The sequence below is a fragment of the Oculina patagonica genome, chromosome 12 (genome assembly GCF_052425735.1).
Source record: "Oculina patagonica isolate OP01 chromosome 12, crgOcupat, whole genome shotgun sequence".
NCBI classification, from domain to species: Eukaryota; Metazoa; Cnidaria; class Anthozoa; order Scleractinia; family Oculinidae; genus Oculina; species Oculina patagonica.
Window position 1 is genome coordinate 23,113,385 of NC_135769.1, and position 25,798 is coordinate 23,139,182.

Below are 25,798 nucleotides of genomic sequence, written 5' to 3' on the forward strand. Positions count from 1 at the left end.
GTTGAGCCTGAAATATATGTTCTTTTCGTGTACTGACGTGCTTCCCATTCCCATTTTCTGGTTGTGAATCCCAGTCCCAGTGACCCAAATCCCATTTTTTCAGTGAAAACATAGGCAAATCCCAGTAAAAATAGGCAAATCCCAGTTTCCATTTTACCCCTTCAGGACCCTCATACAAGCGAGGTATTCTGACTCTGAAACGTCCCATCGGACACGGCATCGTCACCAACTGGGATGATATGGAGAAGGTAATTCGCGATTTCTGCCGTAAATATCGAATTCTTAGAACAAAATTTTACCGCGAATTTCCTTAATTTCAGATCTGGCATCACACATTTTACAACGAGCTGCGTGTAGCGCCAGAGGAACACCCAGTTCTGCTGACGGAACCTCCACTCAACCCAATTGATAACAGAGAAAAGATGACCCAGGTATATACGCTTTACTCATTTGATTGACCATTCTTGCTACTAGCGACTAGAACACAACACTACACCCTCTCTTAAACGAACACCGTCGGGACCAGCTCCAGCTGTCCGTTTTAGAGAGGTGGCTTATAGGGGTTTTATTTACAGGAAAATGACTAAAAACGGCAGGGACGGGACCATCACCAGGTGTCCGTCTTTCAGAAGTACCGTCCGTCTTATAGATGTGTCCGTTGAGAGAGAATTGACTGAAATTACAACGAGGTTTCAAAACAATTAGGTTGAAGGCAATTTAAAATTCACTCCGGTTTACAAAATATAATCACCAAATACTTTTGCATTTCATATGCGTTTTCTTGACTAAACAAGAACATTGAGAAGCTTGAGAAGCTTAAAATCGGGCGCTTTGCCTTGAAAGGCAGGGTTCAGTACAGCAGAAACCACGAAGCAGTTACTTAAGTAGCACTCAGTCCGACTGTGTTTGTGTAAGTCACAGGGCTTGCATGAGCTGTATTAGTGTGCATAATATAATATCTAGAACGTTGTCGAGATTGCATTATTACTTAATGACATGATGGTTTCAATTTGTAAATGTATCTCACACAATACAAATAAACGATTGAAGTAGACGACTAGACAATGTAAAGTTTTAAGACTTAGCAAAGTGCAGTGTATTGGTAATACTGTAAGGTGCGGTTTCACCTGAAGGTCGTGTGCTTTTCGGTATTTTCCAGGCATTGCACTTTGATGGGACAGTACTACAACCGTTTACCGGGGAACTACTATTGTCAAGAAAATGATCACAACTTGTTGATGAATGATTGAACATTTGTTTCATACCATTACTGTAATAGCAATTGATGAAGGCTTTTAGTCCTGAACCAAAGTATAAGGAGGACTGGAACGAGTCAAGATGGACGGCAGCGTCTTTTTTGAGTAGGCTGCCTGAACTCTCCGCTTTTCAACTAAATGGAGGAAAAACTAAGTGAATGCGAAGAAACACCGCGTTATATCGGAGGGAAGCGAGGTGAAAGACCTAGCAGCAGCAGCTCACCCGAAATACCGCCAAATAAATCCGCAAAAACCTCCGAGTACTTGATGGCCGAACAGAACGATCTGGCAGGTATCTGGAGTGCGCTTAACAAAATTCAAAGAAATACGGACGAGCTTCTCAAAGAAAATCGAGCACTCCGCGACCTATACAATGAGCTACAAAGGTCACTTGAATTCCATGTCAGTAAAGTGGAAAGCTTAGAGGCGAACAACGAAGCTTTGAAGACTGAGGTGAACTCGCTCAAACGAGCAGTTCGAACGGCCGAAGACGAAATCGATGACCTATATCAAGAAATTGATGATCTCAGCAGCGATCTCGGAACCGCCATCAATCAAATAGATGATTTGGAACAGTATACTAGAAAGCACAACCTTGAAATCCACGGCATCGCAGAGTCGCCGGAAGAAAATGTCGCTGAGAAAGTTATCAAGCTTGCCAAAGTGGTCAACGTTCACATCACCAATAACGACATAGACATATGCCACAGGATGTCTTCACGAAGGACTGACGTCCCCAAACCAATTATAGTTCGCTTCAGGTCCCACAGAGCGAAAAGTGAACTTTTCAAAGCAAGGAAGCATCTTAAATCAGTAAGTTTGAAAAACTTTTTCAATAACACAGATGCTGTTTACATCAACGAGAATCTAACTAACTACAGGCGCGGTCTTTTCGCTAAAGTTAGAAAATTCAAAAAGGATCATAACTGGCAGAACGCATGGACTGTGGACGGAAAAATCTTTATTAGAAAATCGCAAAGCGATCGTGCCATCAGAATCCACGAAGCCGATGACTTAAGAAAAATCCACTAATTTGTTATCATAAAGTTTATTTTCTTCTTTCTCTCCGTCAATTATGCTAATATGTAAGTGTTCCGTTTTCTTTTCGACACCTCGCCCTCCTTTGCTTCACTAATTAATCTAATTTTGCGGAGAGTTTTGTGGGAGGGTGTTGAGTGTCTTGGCGTAGCAACCGATGCTATTCAATTTTCCCCTCCTATACAATAAGCTGCTTCGCAGCTTAATTAGTGTTTCTATTATGTTTACTGTTAGATGTAGCGTGCTTTTATTTTCATTTACAATCCATTCTCACCTAAATTTTTCCTTGGTTTATTGTAATGTGCATACCATTCTTATAAACGCTCCTATTGCTAAGCTAAACGCTATCGTATTGTTGCAGAGTGTGGTACACGAATGTTTTACGGGTAAGAAATTCAAAAATCTAACCTACACATGGACTTAAATGCAGTTTCCTTTAACGCAAGAGGCCTTAACAAATCCATCAAAAGAAGAAAGCTATTTCGGTGGCTCCATCTTAAAAAATTTGACGTAATTTTCCTTCAAGAGACATACAGCGACACTAGTTTGGAAGCTTTCTGGCGAGCTGAGTGGGGCGGTGAAATCTTTTTCGCGCACGGCTCGAAACATAGCAGAGGTGTTATGATCCTTCTCAGACCCTCCTTATGTAAAGAGGTGACTAATGTTACACGAGATAAAAACGGCAGGTTTTTGATTGTAAACACAACTATTGGCGAAGACGAATTTTGCTTTGTTAATATTTACGCCCCAACTACGGTGGCCCATAGGTGTCACGGCAAAACCAAAAACTTCACGGCAAAACCAAAATCATCACGGCAAAACCAAAAACTTCACGGCGAAACAAAAAACTTCAAGGCAAAAACAAATTACCTTACGGCAAAACCAAAAACTTCAAGGCAAAAACAAATTACCTCACGGCAAAACCAAAAACGTCACGGCTAAAACAAATTACCTCACAACAAAACCAAAAACTTCACGGCAAAAACAAATTACCTCACGGCAAAACAAATATATACCTTACGGCAAAACCAAATACCTCACGGCAAAACCAAATACCTCACGGCAGAATCAAATGTCAAACTCACGGCAAAACCAAATAACTCACGGCTATATCAAATTTAGTTCACGGCGGAAGTGAATTTCACGGCGGAAATGACTCCTTTCTCGAAGTAGAGGTTACTCAGGCATTGGAAAAATGGCGGGCGTCTGACAACCGGGAGTGTTTTGCTGTTGTCTTAGTGTCAATCAGAATAGAGCACAGGCTTCCCAAGCTCAAAAGTCGTCTTTTTGATTGTTTTTTTAGAGCCCTTCGGGTGGCTGACTCTACATACGTGGTGTATGCGACAGCTTGTGTATATAGAGAAATGTATGGGAAAATCACGGATTCTCTAAAATCGGGTAAATAACTATCTATTTTGAAATAAAGTTTACCTACCTCAAATGTGTCGCTTACTTGTGTCTTGTGCCGAATTTGAAGCCATTCCGACGCCATTTAGCGAAGTTATTCGAAGTCGTTGTCTCCCCTTCTAAAAAGAAGGAAAGGCAGACCACTCCATCGATCGGTGGCCAGAGCTCACTCCACAAATCGCTCTCCCCTCAAAAGGAAAAGTCTCGAATCGCAATAAAACCAACAGTTCCATAAAGCCCAATAAATTTCACTCCACATACGTGTGCTTCGGCGGTCGAAAGTCTCGTAAAGAACGAGAAATTTTGCTTTAAATTCGCCTATTCGGCTTTCCAGATGTGCTTGTGATCGACCTCGCGCCAACGGTCGTTACTCAACGACAAGTATCTGGTTTCATCCCCATTCTGATTGGTGCATTAGAACCAAGTCACGGGCTGACAACACGACAACAAGTTTCACGCTAGGGCTGAAGCCCTGAAGCCACAATCATACAAAATGTAGTTTTTGATCGACGCGGTGATCGAACAAAATTTCCTGCGACTTTGGGGATATTATCTTGTCTTGAATGCTCGCGAATATCTTGCTTTATTCTGCACGTGGAGGTGTCAGATTTATATTTACGCGGCTTTTCCCTTACCTATGTAAACATTAGCGAACAATACAGCTTTCAAAAAACATCCCTTGGGAGTCCCAGCGTGAAACTTGACCGTTGGCGCGAGGTCAGTCACAAACACATCTGGAAAGCCGAATAGGCGAATTTAAAGCAAAATTTCTCGTTCTTTACGAGACTTTCGACCGCCGAAGCACACGTATGTGGAGTGAAATTTATTGGGCTTTATGGAACTGCTGGTTTTATTGCGATTCGGGACTTTTCATTTTGAGGAGAGAGCGATTTGTGGAGTGAGCTCTGGCCACCGATCGATGGAGTGGTCTGCCTTTCCTTCTTTTTAGAAGGGGAGACAACGACTTCGAATAACTTCGCTAAATGGCGTCGGAATGGCTTCAAATTCGGCACAAGACACAAGTAAGCGACACATTTGAGGTAGGTAAACTTTATTTCAAAATAGATAGTTATTTACCCGATTGTAGAGAATCCGTGATTTTCCCATACATTTCTCTATATACACAAGCTGCCGCATACACCACGTATGTAGAGTCAGCCGCCCGAAGGGCTCTAAAAAAACAATCAAAAAGACGACTTTTGAGCTTGGGAAGCCTGTGATGTTTTGCCACCATTGTGGCACCTCAGTTGGAGCTAACTCAAATTACTGTGTAAAGTGTGGAAAAGGTAAGCTTTTTATGTTTTGCAAAGTACAGTAGGATTTTATAATCTTCGTTTCGGAACAACACGTGCTGTAGCTTGCGAGCGATCGCATTGAAGGCCTGAAGCGATGAACATGAAAGGCAATTGTGTTCTTACATTTTTACACGTTTAGAAACAGGGTTACTTTGAAGCTGCTTGTGTAGCTGACTTAATTATAATCGAAGTTGGCTGATGTCAATAAGTGGTTGTGTTGATTCAGAAGCTGCGCGAGCTTTACAACACACCGAAAAATCCGGGGGGGGGGCACTCCCATATATGAGCTATATAGGTATGTGCCGCTGTGAAGGGTATGGTTTTCAAGCAGTTTAGTCTGGGATATGGTATAGAAATCAGAGAGTTTTGGTCTGGAATAGGGTATCATTTGCCGGGAAACTGATCAGTGGTATGAAGGATTAAGTTCGGAATAGGAATAGAAACTCGGAATAGAAAGAGACTTCTAAACGTAAATAAAGTCATCGTGGCAATGTTGTTGACAGATGGATTTCTATTAAAAAGCACTATATAATGATACAGTTCTAAAAAAACAAGTCTGGGAAAGGGTAGGGATTTTCAGTGTCTAGTCTAGTATAGGGTTGCAAAATCAGCTGAACATGGTCTGGTATAGGGTAAGGGTTTCAGAGTCTCAGCGGCACACCCCCACCCAAAAATATATAGAGTGCCTCCTCCTCCTGGGCTTTCGTAAGGGTTTCTGGGTAAGCTTATAAAAGGAGGGGCTTATATCCAGGGGGCTTCTAAGTGATATAAAAAAAAACTTTTCGAAACATGCCACGGCAGTGTTTATCTGTCTTCCAGCAGATGGGGGCTTATCTAGGGGGAGGTTGCAGGAGGTGCACCCCCTGAGATGGCCTGCGGCCCTCTAATACAACTGGTATTCTGCGAAAAAAAAAAAAAAAAAAAAAAAGTCAGTTTCGCCATTCTTTAGTGGTGCATCCCCTCTTAAGAAAAATCCTGGGTCCACCCCTGCGGGGGGTGGGGGGGGGAGGTGTTGTGCTCATAACCGGATGTAGTTTTTTCAGGTAGATTGGGAGTGGCCTATAGCCATGGGGCTTATAACCAGAATTTTACGGTATATGTTTACAAATTAATCCCACTCCCGATTGTTGTGCAAACAAACTTACAGATTATCCCCCTAGTAGGGAGGTATATAAAAGGGTACGGATATGAAAAAGTAGAGAAAATCTGTCATTTACCGGTAGGGGATTTTGTTTAAGTTTTCTTTTATCTGAGAGACACAGTTCTTGTGAAAAATCATGCTAAATTAGCATTTGGTCGATTGATTTAATAAACGAATTCATTTCAGAACTTGTGCAGGATGGTAAAGAGATGGCAGATGCATGTAAACCAGGTCCATCTGGCTGTTCAGAGCCACCAAAGGGCAAAGGTGCATTTGGTCGAGTATTAAGTTTCAAGGAATATTATGAGCACAAGACAAAGGCCGACTGTGGACGACAAGTGCCTTCAAAGAAGAACAAAAAAAATAAAGGCACCAAAGGTAAAGAAATAAATCCTGAGGTGGTTATTTTTATTGGACTGATGGAATGGTCTGAAGATGAATCAAATCTGAAGCCTAGACGAGGAAAGCGTTTAGCGCTGAAAGTTCCTAGAGATGCCCCATATAAAGTCCTGTGTGAGAAGGCAGTCGAGAAATGGAAGAGTTTCAACAGCAACCTTTATGAAGAAGGTGAAGATTATGTTCTCTTGCTTGATGATGGTAAAGAGGCCTTGTTTTTGCCTGGACCGGCAAAAGAGTTTTTTTCTTTACATCGTTACCAGGAAGAAGTAGGCAAAGACTTTAAGCGAATAACTCTGTATCTTTGCACTGCTAAAGAGTTTAAACATTCAGAAACTGTTGGCCTTGATTGGAATGATGAACCAGAGAATGAATATGAAGATTCAGCTGATAAACAAGGAGAGAATTCTTCAAAGCGATTGAAAATAGACCTGACCTCCAGTGATGAATGTAGTGAAAGAAGTGAAATTGGAGAAACAGAAATTCAAATAAAACATGATGAAGAAGTTGCTATGGAACTGCAAAGGCAGTTACTTGAAGAAACCACCCACAATGAGGTTGCAGCCACAAGTGCTGATGTGAGTGTGAAAGAACAGGAAATAGAGATTAAGAGCACTTAAAACTTTACTAGTCCCACTGCTGTGGTCCAGGAATTAGAAAAGAGAGTGGACAAGACAAATCAGTTTTTTATCACTATCAGGAGGCAAACACCTTTACCACGTGTTTTAAACTTGTGGCGGTATGAGGCCAAAAGGCAAGGTGGACATCATCAAATAAAAGTTAAGTTCCTAGGGGAGGATGGAATTGACTCGGGAGCGTTGGCAAGAGAGTTTTTCACGGAAGTCATCCCTGCTGTTGGAAATACATTATTTCCCAATGGAAGCCCTATTGATTCAACATATCATGTCCAAAACGGCAACTTTAGGACAGCTGGGGAAATTGTAGCCAACAGTCTTGCACAAGGAGGACCACCACCTTGCTTCCTGGATGAAGTTGCATTTCAGACACTAGTCAACCCTAAATTGGATATCCTAAACCTGAGCGAAGAAAATGACCTGACCCAGAGCGAGCAACAGCTACTTGACAGCATAAAGAGTGATATTGACAACCACAGGGACACGATTCTTGAACATGGATACACTGGACCAATTGATATGGCACACATTGATGGTATTGTTAGATCGGTTGCAGTCAGCTTGGTGAACAAGCGCATCCTATACCTCCAGGAGTTCAAAGAAGGCCTGAAGATGTATGGACTAGCAGACATTGTTACAAACCAACCAGCAGTCTGCCAGCCCTTCTTTGTGAAAGAGCAAGTTCAAGATGTAGATGCCACTTATTTGTTCAGTTTGATTAACCCAGAATTCTCTCCAGCAGGCTCAACACGAAGAGAACTGGAAGAAACGATGATGGACAACTTCCAGGACTTTCTAATGGCCTTAGATGAGGGACCTATTACTGGGTATGACTGTCCAGTTGCATGGAATTACAGTGAGGATCATCCTGGTGACATTCTGGAACCAAACACAGAGGGGCCATTTGAAAAGTTCGACACAGCTGAGTTGACATCTGCTGGAGTAATGGGGTGGCTTACAGGCCAAAAACACAGGCAGTTAAATGGACAAAAGGTTGAAATTATTGCAAAGTTTGATCATGAGTGTTTAATGCGAAACCCATCACACACCATTTGTTTCCCCTTAGTAGGGGCCTGCGGTATGGAAATAACATTTCCAGTGAATCATATGAAAGGATACGATGCATTTAAAAATGTATTTCTATTAGCCCTTTGCAAAGGCCAGGCTTTTGCTAAACCATGAATTATAATGTCTTTCTGTAAGGTCCAAGTTGTACCTATCTAAATGGCCTTGTAGGTTTGATAGCTGCCTATTGTTAAACTTCCTTGACATCATTCTTAAACCTGAGCTTGGTTATCTTTCCAAGTGTTTGCTTATCTAAACAATGCCAAATCTAAACTTCATAACGGCAAAAAGATACAGATAATTGTATGTTGACATCAGATACAGTACTTTGATGCTCATATTCTCTTAACTTAATCTCAACACCACCACTTAACAAAAAGTGTTTATGAAAAGTGAGACCCTGGTTAACAGCTGTAGTCTGTTTCGATTGTCATTGTAGTCATAGTTGTTATATGATATCATGCCACTTACAGTATTGTTTAAAAGTTGACATTTTATTTCACACAGAAACACATCTGTGTAATGTTTGTGACAGCTACTTCTGCTGGGAAAAGCATGTTACCAGTTTATATTTTAGTCTTTTAACAGGCGTTTTTAGGAGCCCATGGACACTGGCCGTTTTCATTTTTTGTTACTGTTGTTGCCGCTCTATAGATAAAGTAAACTGCATAGAGCATAGTTTTAGTACAGGCAAAACAATAAGACTTAGTAGTGTTTTATAATGCACCTCATTTTGATGAAAATGTGTTACATTCGTAGACAAAAATTGTTGGGAAATTGCCAGTTTTGTGCTGGTAATACTATTTCTTCGAACGCCAGAACTAAAACCATTTGAAACTAATAACTTTGACCATTTCTTTAACATCCTATTCAATGTTGTGTTAAAAGGTTGCAGATATAATGTATGACATCGAGAAGGAGAAAAGCGATAGCTTGCTGAACAGTTTTGTCCAAGTTGTAGTTACATGTTTACCTTTATGTTGAGTTGATAGAAAACAATAAAATATCAACAAGTTGGTTAGCAAACTGTCCATAATTCTGTTATATTACATCCTTAAATAGTACATAGCAAAGCATGAATTCATCTGCAAAACACCAACTTACTAAGGGACAGATCATTTTTTCTAGAGTTTAGGAGGGGGGGCGGTGGGGAAAGCTGGTGGGATTTGATGGCAAGCCCCTGTAAACCCTCTACATCAAGTTTTTTTCCCCTCCCCCTCATAGTCCTAAAAATTTTAATTGTTGTGTCAAGAAAGCAGACAAGCAGACACCAAAAAACTGTTGTTGCCACAAGCGTAGTTTGGTAATGAAAATCAATACCTATTTATCAATTGATAAAAATGGATATAACTTGCATTTGTTATCGATTTCTAGTAAACGATCCTCGTTTGGGTGATGCAGGTTTTCAATTAAAATAAATAAATGCCCCTCCCCCCCCCCCCTCCCCCAAGGAAAATTTGGATTTTCAGATACCCAGTAGAGATCCTTTGGGCATTCTGGGAGACTGTTTGCATCATTATGGATGACACCATTCTAAAACATAAAGCAAATTATTTTGGGTGATCCCATTTGAACCCTTATTTTTTAGCAGCCCCCCGCCCTCCCCCCCCCCCCTCAAAAACAAAATCCAAGAACTTTTTCTACCTCACAGAAAAAATGCATGGTCCCTTCGGTATTGTCAACAATCAGAGCCTAGAAAAGCAGTCATATGAGATGGGTGATGGAAACGTTAAGTGGTGCTTCCATTGTAGGCAAACTGTAGAAGAATGTCATAGAGCTCTAGTGCTTCCCTCCAATCATTAGGTTGCTCAAGACCACAAAGTCCAGAAACGTACTGAAAGTATTCCTGATACTCATTGTCAGAATCGATTTCAATGACATGGGACCGAGCATAATTTCTTTCTGCTTCACTTATGGGTAGCAAGAACTGATCAGTAGACCCATGAAGTTCAGGAAGGTAAAACAGTGAATCTGGTCTACCGCTCATAGTGTCATGACGAGACCCTCGAATGCGGTGAGTGTTCCAGTGTTCTTTAACTTCATCTAAGATTTTTTGTAGCAGCCCAGAAAAGCAAAACCACAGGCATTCCATTTCAAGTTCTGAAGTCAGATCGACTACTCTTCCCTCTACCATATCTTTGAAAAAATTTATCCACCAAGTAGAGTGCGATTTCCTGAGAAAGGCCCACCAGGCTTCTATTCGTTGGTTTCGGGGGGAAGGAACGTACCTATGACTGTCTGGGTCATCTCTTAAGAAAGATTGTATGGCCGCCATAATCCCATTCTCGGTGCCCAGATCTGTGACCAGATCAACAGGACAACCCCCATACTCTTCAACGGCATCAAGATAATAAGCTGCCACATTGTTTGGTTGATTATTTGATCGCGTTACATATAACCACATTATTTTGCGGCTCCAACCATCAATGCAGCCATGGATTGCAAAGCCAAACGGCTTAAGTTTATCGTAGCCGTCACAATGCCAAGCATAGTTTGGGCCTGGGTTGTGATACTTTCTCTTCTTAAGACGATGAGCCTTTCGTAATTCGCTGCCTTCTGGATCTATTTCTTTGAGGAGCTCTTGAACAACGATGCGTGGTACCCTTTTACCTTTGAGCTGCAGAGTATGCCATACCGATCTATATCCTTGTAAACATCCAGGGCCGTTGACAATACTCTGGATGGATTGCCTTATATCATCCATGTCATAATCCGGTCTTTGCCTTTTAAGACCATACTGTTTGATTCGTCGTTTCAAGGTACTTAAGCTCATTTCAATACCATGGTTCTTAAATAGAAACAAACGTATTTCTTTGTACTCGAAACCTCTGAAAAAGTAATACCGAATGAGACCTTCTTCATCTTCTTCCTCCTCTGGCAGCTCTAAATCCCCGTCTTCCGAGTCTTCCGATTCCGCCATCTTTGCTTCAACCGACATGCAACACGCGAGGGGATGACAAATAACTTCCGCCGTGAAATTCACTTCCGCCGTGAGCTAAATTTGATGTAGCCGTGAGGTATTTGGTTTTGCCGTGAGTTTGACATTTGATTCTGCCGTGAGGTATTTGGTTTTGCCGTGAGGTATTTGGTTTTGCCGTAAGGTATATATTTGTTTTGCCGTGAGGTAATTTGTTTTTGCCGTGAAGTTTTTGGTTTTGTTGTGAGGTAATTTGTTTTAGCCGTGACGTTTTTGGTTTTGCCGTGAGGTAATTTGTTTTTGCCTTGAAGTTTTTGGTTTTGCCGTAAGGTAATTTGTTTTTGCCTTGAAGTTTTTTGTTTCGCCGTGAAGTTTTTGGTTTTGCCGTGATGATTTTGGTTTTGCCGTGAAGTTTTTGGTTTTGCCGTGAAGTTTTTGGTTTTGCCGTGAAGTTTTTGGTTTTGCCGTGACACCTATGGGCCACCGTACCAAACGACCAAACCCAGCAAATTGCTTTCTTTAAAAAGATGACCGAATCCATCCGCGAATGCCAAACCGACAGAGTCTTGATTGGCGGAGACTTCAATTGTCCGTTGTCTGCTTTAGATAAATTTGGAGGTAAAGACGTTCTGGTTAAAAAAAACGTTATCAAATCGGTGGAGGAACTTTGTAATAACTACGACCTTGTCGACCCTTGGCGAAAACAACACCCACATGAAACGCGATATACCTGGAAAAACAGCTCGGGTAAGATCAGATGTAGGCTAGACTTTTGGCTCATCTCCAAGCAGTTACTAGACCGGGTTTCAAAAACCGACATTGGTGCGTACTACGACTCTGATCACTCCCCGGTTACCATTTCAATTAAACCAGATGTAACACAGGAAAAGAGAGGTCCTGGTTACTGGAAATTCAACAATTCTCTTCTGGAGAACGAAGAGTTTGTCACAAAAATGGCCTTTACTATAAAACATAGTAGTGAGAAACACAAAGGTATTGCTGACAAAAGGCTTTACTGGGAAATGTTAAAAATGGAGATTCGGATGTTCGCTATCCGTTTTGCTAAAAGGAAAGCTAATGCAGAAAGAAACACCGAGCAAAACCTTTCTCAAAAATTAGACGAAATAAACTCACGTATTGACGCTTCCCCAGAAGACACTTCCCTTGTAAACGAGGCAAAGAAACTCAAAATCGAATTAGATGAAATCGCTGTGCAGAAAACTAAAGGCTCCATTATTAGGAGCAGAGCAAGATGGTACGAGATGGGCGAGAAATGCAACAAATACTTCTATAACCTAGAAAAAAGAAGTTATGAAAAACGACACATCACAAAATTAAAGACGCCCGAGGGTATTACTGTTAAGGACCCAACGTCTATTCTAAGCACCATGAAAAGCTTTTACAAGCAGCTTTATTCATCTCAAAAACAGCTAGCAGATGCAGACCCATTATCTTTCTGCGAATATCAATCTCTACCTAGACTGGATGACGAGAAACAAAGCCTTTGTGAAGGTTTAATTACCGCAGAAGAATGCCTCGCCGCATTAAAAACTTTTCAACACAACAAGTCGCCGGGCACGGACGGTTTATCTGCAGAGTTCTACCTACGCTTTTGGAAGGAGCTGTCGGGCCCTCTGATTGAGTGTCTCAATCATGGCGCCTTACTGGGAGAGCTTTCTATCTCGCAGAGACGAGGAATTATTTCCCTAATCCCGAAAAAGAACAAGGATCCTTTACTGCTTAAAAACTGGCGCCCTCTCTCTCTCTTAAATACCGACTATAAACTAGCAACAAAATGTATTGCAAGGCGTTTAGAGAAGGTACTCCCCCTGTTAATAGAGCGGGACCAAACGGGGTACATTAAAGGCAGATTCATCGGTGAAAATATCCGTCTAATTACAGACATAATTGAACAACATGAGAATAAGGAAGGTATGATACTCTTTCTAGATTTTGAAAAGGCCTTTGACTCTTTAGAGTGGGACTACCTCTTTAAGGTCCTCAACATTATGAACTTTGGTCCAAGTTTCCTTAACTGGATTCGCACATTCTATAGCAATATTTCTAGTTGCGTTATCAACAATGGTCACTCTTCAGAGTTTTTTTCTCTACAAAGAGGAGTGAGACAAGGGTGTCCTCTTTCGGGACTGCTCTTTGTTCTCGCTTTAGAACCACTCGCACACCAGATAAGAATCACTGATTCTATCAAAGGTCTCGAAAACGGGAATAAGATCACTAAACTTAGTTTGTATGCAGACGACACCACCGCTTTCATCCGCGACGACTCTTCCGCAGCGTCTCTATTTGCTCTCCTTGATCAGTTTAGCAATCTATCGGGTCTGAAAATTAATAGATCAAAAACTGAGGGTCTGTGGCTAGGTCGTTGGAAAAGCAGATTAGGAAAAGACGAGCGTTTTGGCATTTCGTGGCCGAAAGAATATGTCACTGCACTTGGAATATGTTTCCCTTATTGCGCGAATGTTGGAATCAAACTAAACTTTGATGAGAAACTTGCCAAACTTAAAAAAGTTCTTAACATCTGGTGCAAAAGACATCTAACCATCTTAGGCAGAATAGCCATCGTAAAGAATTTAGCAATCGCCAAACTTGTTTATTGCTGCTCCGTCTTAAACGTTCCTGCCGAATTCATAAAAGAGGTCAACAGCATCATCTTCTCCTTTATCTGGAATTTCAAACCTGATAAAATTAAGAGAAAAACGTTGATTGGCCCAGTCTGCAAAGGCGGTCTAAATATGATTAACTTTGAAGATGTTGTAAAATCCCTCAAGATTACCTGGGTTAATCGTTATTGCGAATCGGCTGGCAGTCACTGGTGTGCCCGCCTTGATTCCTTATTAAGTAAAGTCGGAGGAGCTTTTCTATTTCAATGCAATTTCGACCTAAAATTTCTGAACCTCAACAATTTACCACCTTTCTATAAAAATATTCTTAAGGTGTGGCAAGAATTGAATTACAAGGAACCGCTTAATGCAAATGAATTCAAACAAGAACTTTTATGGAACAACCTGTTCATAAAGACCAATGGTAAAACGGTGTATTATAAAACATGGGTAAATCAAGACATCTTAAAAATAAGTGATCTCCTCGACAATCACGACCAATTCCTCTCTTTCGAAAATTTTAAGCGCAAATTCAGCGTTCGATGCACTTTCCTCGACTACGCCGGAGTTCTCGCTGCTATCCCCAAAGCGTGGAAAAGAAAAATCACGTGCAACAGTGTCGGTGGTGTTAGCGAACTCCCAAAGGCTGATTCAAATAGCGATGATATCGTCTCCGCAAAAAAAGCCCGTTTGATGCTTGCGGAAAGGTCCTTCTCTCCCCCTACCGTCGAAATCACTCTAAGAAATCAAGTGACAAACTTAAAGGATGTCTACGAACTTCCATTTAGAATCACCGTTGAAAATAGATTAAGAAGCTTTCAGCATAAACTCATACATAACATCATACCTACCAATCTCTCACTCTATAGAATGAAAATAAAAGAGTCACCACATTGCGAACACTGCCACTGTAAAAATGAGACACTTCTCCATAGGTTTTGCGAGTGCCCCGAAGTCAAGCTATTTTGGAAAGACGTCATAGAATGGTGGAATACAAATCGCTCTGACAATTTCAATCCTACTTGTTCGGAAATTCTTTATGGATACAGACCTGAGAACACCAGCTATCATGCTTTCAATCACTATCTTCTTATTGCTAAATATCATCTATATCTCGCAAGAAATCAGTCAGAGACTCCTAGCATAAAGGTCTTTCTTGCCTTACTGGAAAGCAAAATTAAATGTGAAAGACAAATCGCTATTAAAAACTCTAGCTATAAAAAGTATGAAACAAAGTGGACCACTCTCTGCATAAGCGATGCGGTAGCTTTCTTTCCACTGTTTAAGCAAAAGAGCCAGGTTTAGGTGCATTTTCTTTGTCTGTTATATTTATCCTTTATCATTTTAGTTACATTAGATCTGTTGTTATAGTGAGTAGCTGTATTAGTTTAGTGACAATTTCAGTTTTTTTTTGTAAGTGCAGTGTAAGTTCTGTCAATTAGCTCTTGTGCCATGTATAGTTTTATAGTATTTTAGTCTCTTTTGTATTTAAAAAATATATATTTCACTGTAAGTAGTAAGCATCGCATTGTAAGTAGTGTAAGTGTTGTAAATAGTATACAGTGTCGAATTGTAAGAAGCGCAAGTGTCGTATTGTATTGTGCACAGCTTAAGTATTTGTACAATAAGTAGTGAGTAGTGGGCATACTTTTTTTGTATTTTTGTAAGTGATGTGCTTTTGTGTGTTTGCAATTAAAAAAAAAAAAAAAAAAAGAAACCCATTATCAGCCACCTTAAACGGAAATATCTTGTTGGTGTTTCAAGGAATCCAAGGAAACTTCACTCATCCCATGTATCTATGTATTGCGGTATTTTGTAATTTTTTGAGTGATTTTTGGGGATGTTTGGCAGGTGATAGTTTTTTTAAAAGAATTAGTAAAATTTAGACAACTAAGAAATATTGAAAATTTAATGTGAATTTAACATTGGAATTTGAAGTTAGAAATTGGCAGACGGACACCAAACAGCCCCGTGACATCCTGGAGTGTTTTTGCATGGGGGTCAACTGTGTGATGATGTTTCTATTTTTTTTCTTCAATCCCCACTGATAAAGAACTGTTGTTGGTGTTATGTTGGTGTTATCACATTTCAAGCCTTTAACAAGGTATGAAAGAACACAAGGATTTAAATTATTCTGGTGCTCAATTTTTGCGTAACTAAAATTAATGTTACTCAAATTCCTGATGGATTCTGTCTTAAACTGTTACGAGCTTAGTATTTCCAAATTATTGCATGTCAATGTAAGGCAAGACAAGACATGCCTTGGTTCTTATGTAATTCTCTTAAAAACACATAAGATATTGACTATAATTTTGTCTGTGCTATGGCAATTCACAGTGGGGTGGTCTTGATGTGTCTTTAACTTGCAGACTGGACTGGACTAGTAAAACGCGGACTAGTAAAACGCGGACTTGTAAAACGCCTCTAGACACTTCGAATTCCTTGGCCACAATCATCTTACGGCTCTCTTCAATACATAATGTCTCAAAAAAACAGTAACCTCAGAAAGAAGTCAGAAGCAAATAAGGTCGAAAGACCGAATTTGAACATATAACGGCAAATGTTCTAATGTCACGAACGTAGGAGTCGTGTAGGCCCGTCACCTTTATTTACCACATACTGCCCCCAAATTAAAACAGTACCCTCAGAAAGAAGTCAGAAGCAAATAAGGTCGAAAGACCGAATTTAAACATTTAACGGCAAATATTCTAATGTCACGAACGTAGGAGTCGTGTAGGCCCGTCACCTTTATTTACGATTGACTGTTGATTTCTGGACGGGCCCCGTTCTACCTCGTGCGAGCAATACAAACGACTGCACTCAACAGACGTCAAGTAGTGAAAAGAAAGAAACATATGCACACAACTCATAGCATCAATCCCGTTGTTTTAGTAGGGGTTTGCAGAACGAACATGTGCTATACTGCAAAAACATCTCCACGCTAAAACAGACCATAGAGTGCTCAAAAAAGCTAGAAATATGCCGTCGAAGAAACACACAAGAGCTTCAAACACAAATTGTTTCGCTCGCTAAACCGTTTAGTTTTATCCGATTTACAAGCGCTTGTTTTACAAGTCCGCGTTCTACAAGTCCGTGCTTAACAAGCCCTCGTTTTACAAGTCTGCGTTTTACAAGTCCGCGTTTTACTAGTCCTCGTTTTACAAGTCCCGTTTTACTAGTCCGCGTTTTACTAGTCCGCCTTTTACAAGTCCGCGTTTTACCTGAGTCCGCGTTTTACTAGTCCGCGTTTTACAAGTCCGCGTTTTACTAGTCCGCGTTATACTAGTCCGCGTCTTACAAGTCCGCGTTTTACTAGTCCGCGTTTTACTAGTCCAGTCCAGTCCTCAAATACAGTATGCCAAAACTCCCCGCCCTCTAAAGATAAGTCCTTGACGGTTCTTGTCGTTTTTCGGTGCCTATTCATCTTCGGCATCTTTCTCATCCACCTCTCGTTCTGTCCTGTGTCTGTCATCACACGAAAGAAAAGCTGATTCTCAAAAAATCTGCCACAAAAGGAAATTGACAAAAACAATATGAAAACCATATATCGAAAGTTTCTTATTCTAAAATTTTATCATACGTCTTAATTCAGAGCTACAAAGAAGTTCCTCCTTTTGAGTTATTGATACTGTTCTTACAGTACCTCTTTCCACTAGCGAAATTTTACAAAATTCCTTCGCGGCGAAAAGGTAGCGCGAATCCAGAACAGACTCCAATCGAGAGTGGGTTAATTCTAGGTTACTATTAATTAACTATTACAACATTCATTTTTAAAATAGTTTCCCAAGCCGACTAAGCTAACTAAACGTCGAGTGTATCTTTCAGTAAACAAAACATGCCGTTATGACGCCGGAAATCCAGCTCACGCATACTATACCCCGTGACTCACGCAAACCTCCGACTTACGTGCTACTACAGTCATTCCTTTCTAAACATTTTTTTTTTGACCACCACCGTACCTTTCTACCCAAAAAACTCATGAAACCGCCCGGTTTTAACCTGTTTTAACTTTTCAAAAATTAGAGCGTTCGAAACTAAATAAGATCCGTAATCACAAACAACATACAGCCGTTTACCAGCACTCTTTAAAACTCCTGAAACCCTTCAAAATCAGGCAAAATAAATCTTTGAAATAACCTTTATCAATGTTTCTTATTTTTTATTCAGTTCTATAAAATGCCTTTCATACACTACTGTCAAACAAAAATTTCAATTTCCTCAAAGTTTCAAGACAAAAGAATAACAAATATTTCGTGCACAATGTAATTTGATTAAGCCAATATTATCACGTCTAAAAATACTTCAAGCAATTCAGTGAAAACCCGTTTTTTTTCGTATCAACGAAAACCACTTTCGAATAATCAATACATGAAAATAACAATAAGATCAAAAGGAAGAAAGGAACCTTTCTAATTATTTGAAGACTTTCAAAGCCGTGATATTATGCATCCAATCCGCGATAAAATTTAATTACAACAAAATCCAAGTTCTCATTTTGAATTCCATTTTTTTCAGTTGATACCTTTATCCAACTTGTGAAAAATTCCATTCAAGTTCCTATTAATACTGTACATTCCCAATGTTTTGCTCAGGTCTTCAGAAGCGTCTTACTAACCAAATCTAAAATAATTCCAAAACATGCTGTACAAACATTCTACTCTTTGTGACAAACGACTTGACGACCAATTGTTCAGAAATGAAAATCGACACAGTTCTTGCTAAATAAAAAAAAAGTTTTACGGCGGAGTCAGGCTCAAAAAATATACCGCAAGATTACACCCCCATTCATAGTCAGAAACCAGCAAACCATCTAGTTTGCTAAAAAAAAAACTGCGTGACATCAATGACGTTACCTTTTTCATTTACAAAAATAACTTTAACTTGTCAAAGTAAGTGCAATTTCACAATGGTGAATATCAGTACAGTATGGGGCCCAGTTCTCGGCCGGGTCCAGTTCTCGGCCACTTTGTGTTTAACGCGTTTTTTCACACTCCAGTTGAATCAAAAGAAAAAGGTATTTCCTTCAAACGATAGACTGATTCATGTGCTTTAAGTATCTTGAGTTTGATCGTTCAATTCGATATAGAAAGCTCACACGTCGAGTTTACGCGGAGGTAGGTGAATTTGCATTCCCGAAAAAGTTGTTTGTTTACGGCTCCAAATTCATGGATGTAGTTAAATTCGTATTTTATCCAAAAGACCCCACCATACGAGCTAATTTTTGGCATGTGAAACGTAGAATAATTCAGCTTTCTGCTTTAGTTAACTTTTCGTTGAACCGTTGTATTTTTTGGTCTTAATTTACTTCGAAATTTTTTCTTGCGACGTTTGCGTATTTGCAGTTCTCGGCCACCCTGCTCGCTATCACAGCTTAGCGCTTGGTTTTTAATATAATTTCATCTGCTGCTGCCAGAATGAAAGAAATAAATGTTTTAAAAATAAAGTTCAATCTTATCTCTAGGTTTTGAGCTGACTCTTGTCTTGTCTATTATTTCTACAACACCTAAATCTTTCAAGACCTTTTCACTGCAAAATAAACCATCTAAATGCACGGGTCACACAATGCGGTTTTGCCAGAACCTGCACATAGGCAACTAGGCGCGTTAAAATCCTTCTTTTCTAAAGTAAAACAAAGCATCATAAAAATAATTTGGGATCGATATAGTATAAATAGGTTTACAGAGTGATTTTATGACTGTGAAAATTAATTGAGCATTTTTTTACAGATAATTACGCACAAGCTTTTTAGTGGCCGAGAACTGGGCCAAGGTGGCCGAGAACTGGGCCCACAAATGGAGCTTTTATTTTTATTATTGCTCGGGCAAATTAATTTTTGACCGGTCGATAGCTTTACACCAAAAAGCTGAATAATGTAGCTAGCTCTGGGAGAAATTTCAAGTTCCTGCGGTTCTTCTGAGGTAAGAAATACAAGTTTACGTCAAAAGTGGCCGAGAACTGGGCCAAGGTGGCCGAGAACTGGGCCCACAAATGGAGCTTTTATTTTTATTATTGCTCGGGCAAATTAATTTTTGACCGGTCGATAGCTTTACACCAAAAAGCTGAATAATGTAGCTAGCTCTGGGAGAAATTTCAAGTTCCTGCGGTTCTTCTGAGGTAAGAAATACAAGTTTACGTCAAAAGTGGCCGAGAACTGGGCCCCATACTGTACTTTGCCCCGTAAGCTTTTTTCTCTGTCCTTCCGCCGAAGCAAAAAAACACAACCTGATTACACATTAACCCAAAAGTCGACCAAGTGTGCCTGCAACGATTTCCTGTCAAAACTAAAATGAAAACCATTGCGGTATGCGTCACCCGTAGCGGTTTTGTAGCAACCCCAAGCTATCCCCGTCTTTTTGGCCGAGCCAGGAGACTACGCTCTAGGACGACCAAAGGGTAAACTATAAATCGGCCACGCCCGATTAAAAATAAAATTATTTTGTATAAAGCGGTGAAAACTATTCTTCGAGTTGCTGTTTTTTTTAAATAAACAGCAAAATAAAACCCCAAATTTCCATTTACATTTTGCCCTGGACAGATTTCTAAGTGATAGACCGACTAACCATACACCTTTCTTTGGTAAGAAAATGACAAAATGTTTGGGATTAATTCTATATAATGTAGCATTTCAATTTGTAGACAGGAGATTTTTTTAAAAAAAGGCAAAGTTATTAGATGCTAACTAAATGCCCATGACGCTTTACAATATTATTATTGTAATGCGCCATGGGCAATTAGTGGATTTTGGCGCTATATAAATACTTTTATTATTATTGTTATGCAAAAGCCAAACAAAGCTTTGAAATTGACGGGTTCAATATACTTGTACTGGTTTTATGTCCTTAAAAGGCAATACAAAGCGCCGATTGGTCAGTATGAGTGGTAAACAGTTGACTGATTCTTTTATTTACCTGGTCAAACAGTGACACTTATCTAACATCAATTTTGTTTGCATTTTAGAGCGTCTATCTATATCTGTAAATATCCCGAGACCGAAATTTCGAATTTTCTTGTATTTCGTCAAAACGACCCTTTTGGTGAACTATTTTCCACAGCATTGTTTAAAAGTTTAATCGAGTTAAAATTTTTGTGAAGTCTGGTAAAATTCGAATTATACCAAAGTATATTTGCTTAGCAAATATTGGACCGGCAATTAAGGTATGACGGAAGGAAAATTGGCGTTTTCGTTCCAGTGAAATTGTGTGCAAACCATCAATGATGACCCCAATAAAGAATATATTTTCTGAAAGCCCATTGAATAAAGATTGTAATTTTGGTTTTGGTTTTGATCATATAGCAACGTCAGCATTTTGTTTGCAATTATGATTTTGCGCAACATAAGGTTTATTTGAGAACACATTTACGTGAGAGCCTTAACTTTTACGTGGAATTTGATCTATTACATATTTGTCTAAAAAACGCTGTCTCAGGTTTTTCTTTTCTTGCTCCATTAATTTTTTATGAATTTTTAATCCTAAAGAAGCCCTTAAAACGCCATTTTAAAGTTTAAAAATTTATAAAAAAATTAATGGAGCAAGAAAAGAAAAAATCTAATTGGCCAAGAGAATTGGCTTATTCTACTTACTGCCCCTCTCGGGTGTTAGTCGTGTATTAAAATAAAAGTTATTTTTCGCCACAGCAAAGGATAGATGCAGACAGATAAGAGGGTTTTTTGATTTTTCTTTTTATAAATGTAAACTTCAGTAAGTAAAAAAGTATTTCTTTTTTGTACAGATTATGTTCGAGACCTTCAAATCTCCAGCAATGTTCGTCGCTATCCAGGCTGTGTTGTCTCTCTACGCCTCAAGTCGTATAACTGGTGTCGTCCTTGACAGCGGTGATGGTGTCAGTCACACAGTTCCCATCTACGAGGGTTATGCTCTTCCCCATGCCATCATTCGTCTTGACTAAGCTGGCAGGGACTTGACAGACTACCTCATGAAGATTCTGACAGAGCGTGGCTACGCCTTCTGCACAACAGCCGAGCGCGAGATCGCGCGTGACATCAAGGAGAAGCTTTTTTTTTTTTTTTTTTTTTTTTTTTTTTAATGAATTTGCCAACCCTACTTACAACACTGAGGCTAAATACAGTTCATTACAACACACTACTTATAATACAAATGTTATACAACACAGCTACTTGCACTACAATACAGTCACCTTACTTAAATTACAATACTAAAATCGCTACTTACATCATTTACAACACGACTACAATTACATCTACAATCACTTCCACTTCTATACGATTTCGTTTTGTGCTGCTGATAATAATACAATTAACACAGGATTACATAACTTACAATAACCATTACTTACAATTTATATGGCTTAATTTATATACTTTGTTTTAAAGAATACTATTTGGCTACAAAGGAGTTACCCACTAAGAAATCTATAAACTCTCGGTATATTTTTTCCATTTAAGATTAACATTTTGGCTGTCTTCCTGATTTTGTGATTTCATTGCATATAATTCCAGTTGGTATGTATAGTTAACAATTTTAATGAATACTCGAAGAGATGGACGGTTGTTGTTCTTCCGGCATTCATAAATGTGATATTTAGCTAGAATTAAAAGATGATTAAGTAGTAAGAAATCTTCTTTTCTTTTCCAAACTCCAAAGAGCTTATCTATATCAGAAAGTTCCTCCAAAACAATGTTTGTATTTCTGCACCAGTCAATGAAGTCTAGCCAAAAATCACTGGTAAATGAACATGTGATAAGTAAATGCTCGAGGGACTCGCTCTCTAATCCACAAAAAGTACATAATGGTGAGGCAATCAAACCAATTTTGTGAAGAAATGAGTTGGTTGTTAAGTATCTGTTTAAGATTTTATACTGAAATTCTCTCGACTTTGTGTCTATGAGTACCTTAGAGGATAGACTGTAAATTTCTCGCCATTCTAAGCACGCACTAGAATACTGCTCCGAATATTTCATTTGCGCAGTTGGAGGGGTTTCATACTTGGATCGAACTTCACGATAAACGTTTTTTGAAACAGCCTTGTTAATCAACACTTCTTGATTATTCAAACGCAATTTAATGTGATCATTTAGAACAAATGCTTTATTGCACTTGTGCCCACAGGCGGTTAAGGAGTTTCGCCATTGTATTGGCAGCGCATCAATGACTTGCATCAGAGAAAACACTTCTACCGGTGTAAAAATTGAGCTACGAGGATTCTTAATGATTAAATCATTGTTGTCATTTATAAGATTTTCAAGCGTAATTATTCCTTTCTCAAACAATGTGTGACGGAAAATTGATTTATCATCGACACAAATATGTTTATTGTTCCATATGATTATATCCGCCCTAGAAATGTTATTCAAGCATTGAACGTTTACTGCAGTCGCTACAGAATGCTCAGAAAAAATTTGAAAACATTCCTCATAAAATTTTGGCAATTTTATCGGAAGTTTCTTCAAGGAGAAGCTGGGCTATGTGGCCCTTGACCATAGGCGTACGGGCACCTTCGGACCTGGGGGGGCGGAGACCTTGTTGCCCGAAAAAAAAAATGGCATGGGCTGAAAGCCGAATAAAGAAGCATACGAAATGGACAACAGAACGTGCGTTAATACTTGTGTACAAACCTTGCCTGCTTGTTTAAAGGAAACGGTAGTTCTTTAATTAATCTCGTGGCGTTGTCCGAAGATGTCAATGCACTGAATCCTTTTTCTTCGGAAATATTTTATTTATTCACTTTAGTTCAGCAAAAATACAAGTATTTTTGGGAGGCAATTTACATTGTTTTTAGTTCCCCACTTGAAAGTTGTCTAAATTGTGTGAAACATTCAGGAATGAATGGGTTGAAACATTTTGTTAAAATTTTTGAGCTCATTTGAGTCAAAAGCATTAGCTTCATTACATTTGTAACCGTATCGCAGCTTTGTTTCAAGGTCTTAAACTGGGTCCACCGCGCGCAAACGTTCAAGCTATGGAATAGCTGATTGCAGCTGAATCATGCAGAATTTGCGAGAAAAATTGAATTTGATCATAGCAATTTGCGAGAGGAAACGAAATGAGAAATTTGGATTTTTTGAACTACAAAGTTCGGTATATTTCCAATACTTTTTCTGTTGACATAATTCGTTTTGATTGTAATGTTGAGATTTGTCTGCTTTAATATTTTCTATTTTTTCTCTGGCTTGTTGCCCGAATTCTTAGTGTTTTGCCCGAAAAATTTTGGCACTGGGGGGGCTGCAGCCCCCCTCGCCCCCCGCCTCGAACGCCTATGCCCTTGACTTCCAGCAAGAAATGCAGACTGCTGCCTCAAGCTCCAGCTTGGAGAAGAGTTACGAGCTTCCCGACGGTCAGGTCATCACCATTGCAAACGAGAGATTCCGTGCACCCGAAACCCTGTTTCAGCCCGCTTTTATTGGAATGGAATCTGCTGGTATTCACGAGACCACATACAATTCCATTATGAAGTGCGACGAGGGTATCCGTAAGAATATGTACGCCAACACAGTGTTGTCTGGTGGCTCCACCATGTTCCCAGGAATGGCTGACAGAATGCAGAAAGAAATCTCTGCTCTCGCTCCACCCACGATGAAGATCAAGATCATTGCTCCTCCTGAGCGTAAATACTCTGTATGGATTGGAGGATCGATCTTGGCCTCGCTGTCCACCTTCAAACAGATGTGGATTTCCAAGCAAGAATATGACGAATCTGGCCCCTCAATCGTTCACCGAAAATGCTTTTAAAAACTCCAGCATTTAAAATCAATCACTTTAATAACAAGTAGAAATTTATATTGACACGATACGATAATAGCGATATTTATTATATAGCCGCGAGTGTTTTACTGGAAAATAGACCACGGACAATCCGCGGATTAATATTAATCCGAGTTGTCCTGTAAAAAGGGCCATCAAATTGAGTGAATATAAAAGTAACCAAGAAACTTTAAAAACAGAGCGAATACAAAATAAAATACGGATGAGCAAGATCAAAAGATTTAAACGCATTTCAGTATGGGTTTTTGAAAAACTGTTGGGCTGAACAGTTTTCAAAGTAGAGCTAAGCGACAGTGAAAGTAAAGCTACAGAAAGGCCTCCAGAAGAAAAAAAAGAACCGTAATTCCGTTTGTTTGTAACGTTTATTTATAATGCTCGGGGGACATGCATGTTTGTAATGAAGCTATGGTTTTGTCATTTTGATGATGGAAGTAATTTCTTCAAGTTTTATGACGAGAATTTGGCAAAACTAGATAAAATACTAAACTCAAGCGCGGCGCAGTCCCTTTAATTACGTGGTTGATCGAGGAAACTAAAACGCACTGGGTACGAGATTGGAAGATATCGGAAGACTGGGTCGAACCTTCAAGGTCTAACCAGAGCCAGAATACACAGAGGACGAATAGAGGACGTAGGTAACGTTTCAACCTCGTTCCCAGGGTGTCTTTCCCGTGAGCGATGGGTGGAAGAGCAACACCATGAGTACGAGTTTGTATTGTTAGTCTCGTTAGTTCTGCCGTGAAAATACATCCTGTGTTTTAAGAAGTCACTTCTAAAAACTCGAACTTTTGGAAGACCATAGACAAGTTTCGAATAATACAAATCGATCTCAAAGTGCATAGAAGTGCTATACGGTATAAGAATGGAGTTTCAACGCAAAAAGATGCACTCTACGAACGAGCAAATTAGGCTTTTGAAATATAATTACTTCCAAAGCAAAGAGACGAGCCGTTCAATCCTTCCTCACTTGTAGGTGCAAATGGCTGACTCGTCCCCAGTCCGTCTTGTAATTTTCGTCGCATGAGAGACCACTGGGTACGACTCAGGTGCAAATTGGGCTTATCAATCAACTTATTTATGTCACGGGATAAGGTTGCCCTCTCTATCTGAGCCAGAGGCTAAAAAATTATTGTCATTTCGAGTCACACATGGCTGCAATCTTGGTCGGAATAAAAAAGAGAAATGATGCCACTTCGTCCCCACAAATCAGTGACGAATTCCCGCTAAAAACCCTCAAACCGGGGGTAGTGGTCTTAATATTTCACTTAAATTTGTGGCTTTAAGT

The 25,798-nt window shown here is 39.6% G+C and overlaps 3 protein-coding genes and 1 pseudogene across 4 annotated transcripts in view; 2 read left to right on the plus strand and 2 right to left on the minus strand.

Moving 5' to 3' along the window:
- The window catches only part of LOC144632334 (uncharacterized), a 229,078-nt gene that overhangs the window by 183,127 nt on the left and 20,153 nt on the right, over nucleotides 1–25,798 (minus strand). The gene's annotated exons all lie outside the window — the stretch shown is intronic.
- On the plus strand, nucleotides 179–24,480 carry LOC144632345 (actin, non-muscle 6.2-like; annotated as a pseudogene). The gene is made up of 4 exons (XR_013566888.1): nucleotides 179–248; nucleotides 321–431; nucleotides 21,503–21,792; nucleotides 24,006–24,480. The product of XR_013566888.1 is annotated as an actin, non-muscle 6.2-like (transcript).
- On the plus strand, nucleotides 4,929–7,153 carry LOC144632319 (uncharacterized). The gene is made up of 2 exons (XM_078490941.1): nucleotides 4,929–4,987; nucleotides 6,324–7,153. The coding sequence occupies exon 2, from the start codon at nucleotides 6,347–6,349 to the stop codon at nucleotides 7,151–7,153; it is 807 nt and encodes a 268-aa protein (XP_078347067.1). The 5' UTR covers nucleotides 4,929–4,987; nucleotides 6,324–6,346.
- Nucleotides 4,929–11,638, minus strand: LOC144632286 (uncharacterized). The gene is made up of 2 exons (XM_078490902.1): nucleotides 9,878–11,638; nucleotides 4,929–5,896 (listed from the first exon to the last, which is right to left on the minus strand). Exon 1 carries the CDS (start codon nucleotides 11,169–11,171, stop codon nucleotides 9,963–9,965), a length of 1,209 nt encoding a protein of 402 aa, XP_078347028.1. The 5' UTR covers nucleotides 11,172–11,638; the 3' UTR covers nucleotides 4,929–5,896; nucleotides 9,878–9,962.

Excerpts from the sequence above, each read along its gene's own strand:
- LOC144632286 (XM_078490902.1), bottom strand. The coding sequence starts at position 11,171 with ATGTCGGTTGAAGCAAAGATGGCGGAATCGGAAGACTCGGAAGACGGG.
- LOC144632319 (XM_078490941.1), top strand. The coding sequence starts at position 6,347 with ATGGCAGATGCATGTAAACCAGGTCCATCTGGCTGTTCAGAGCCACCA.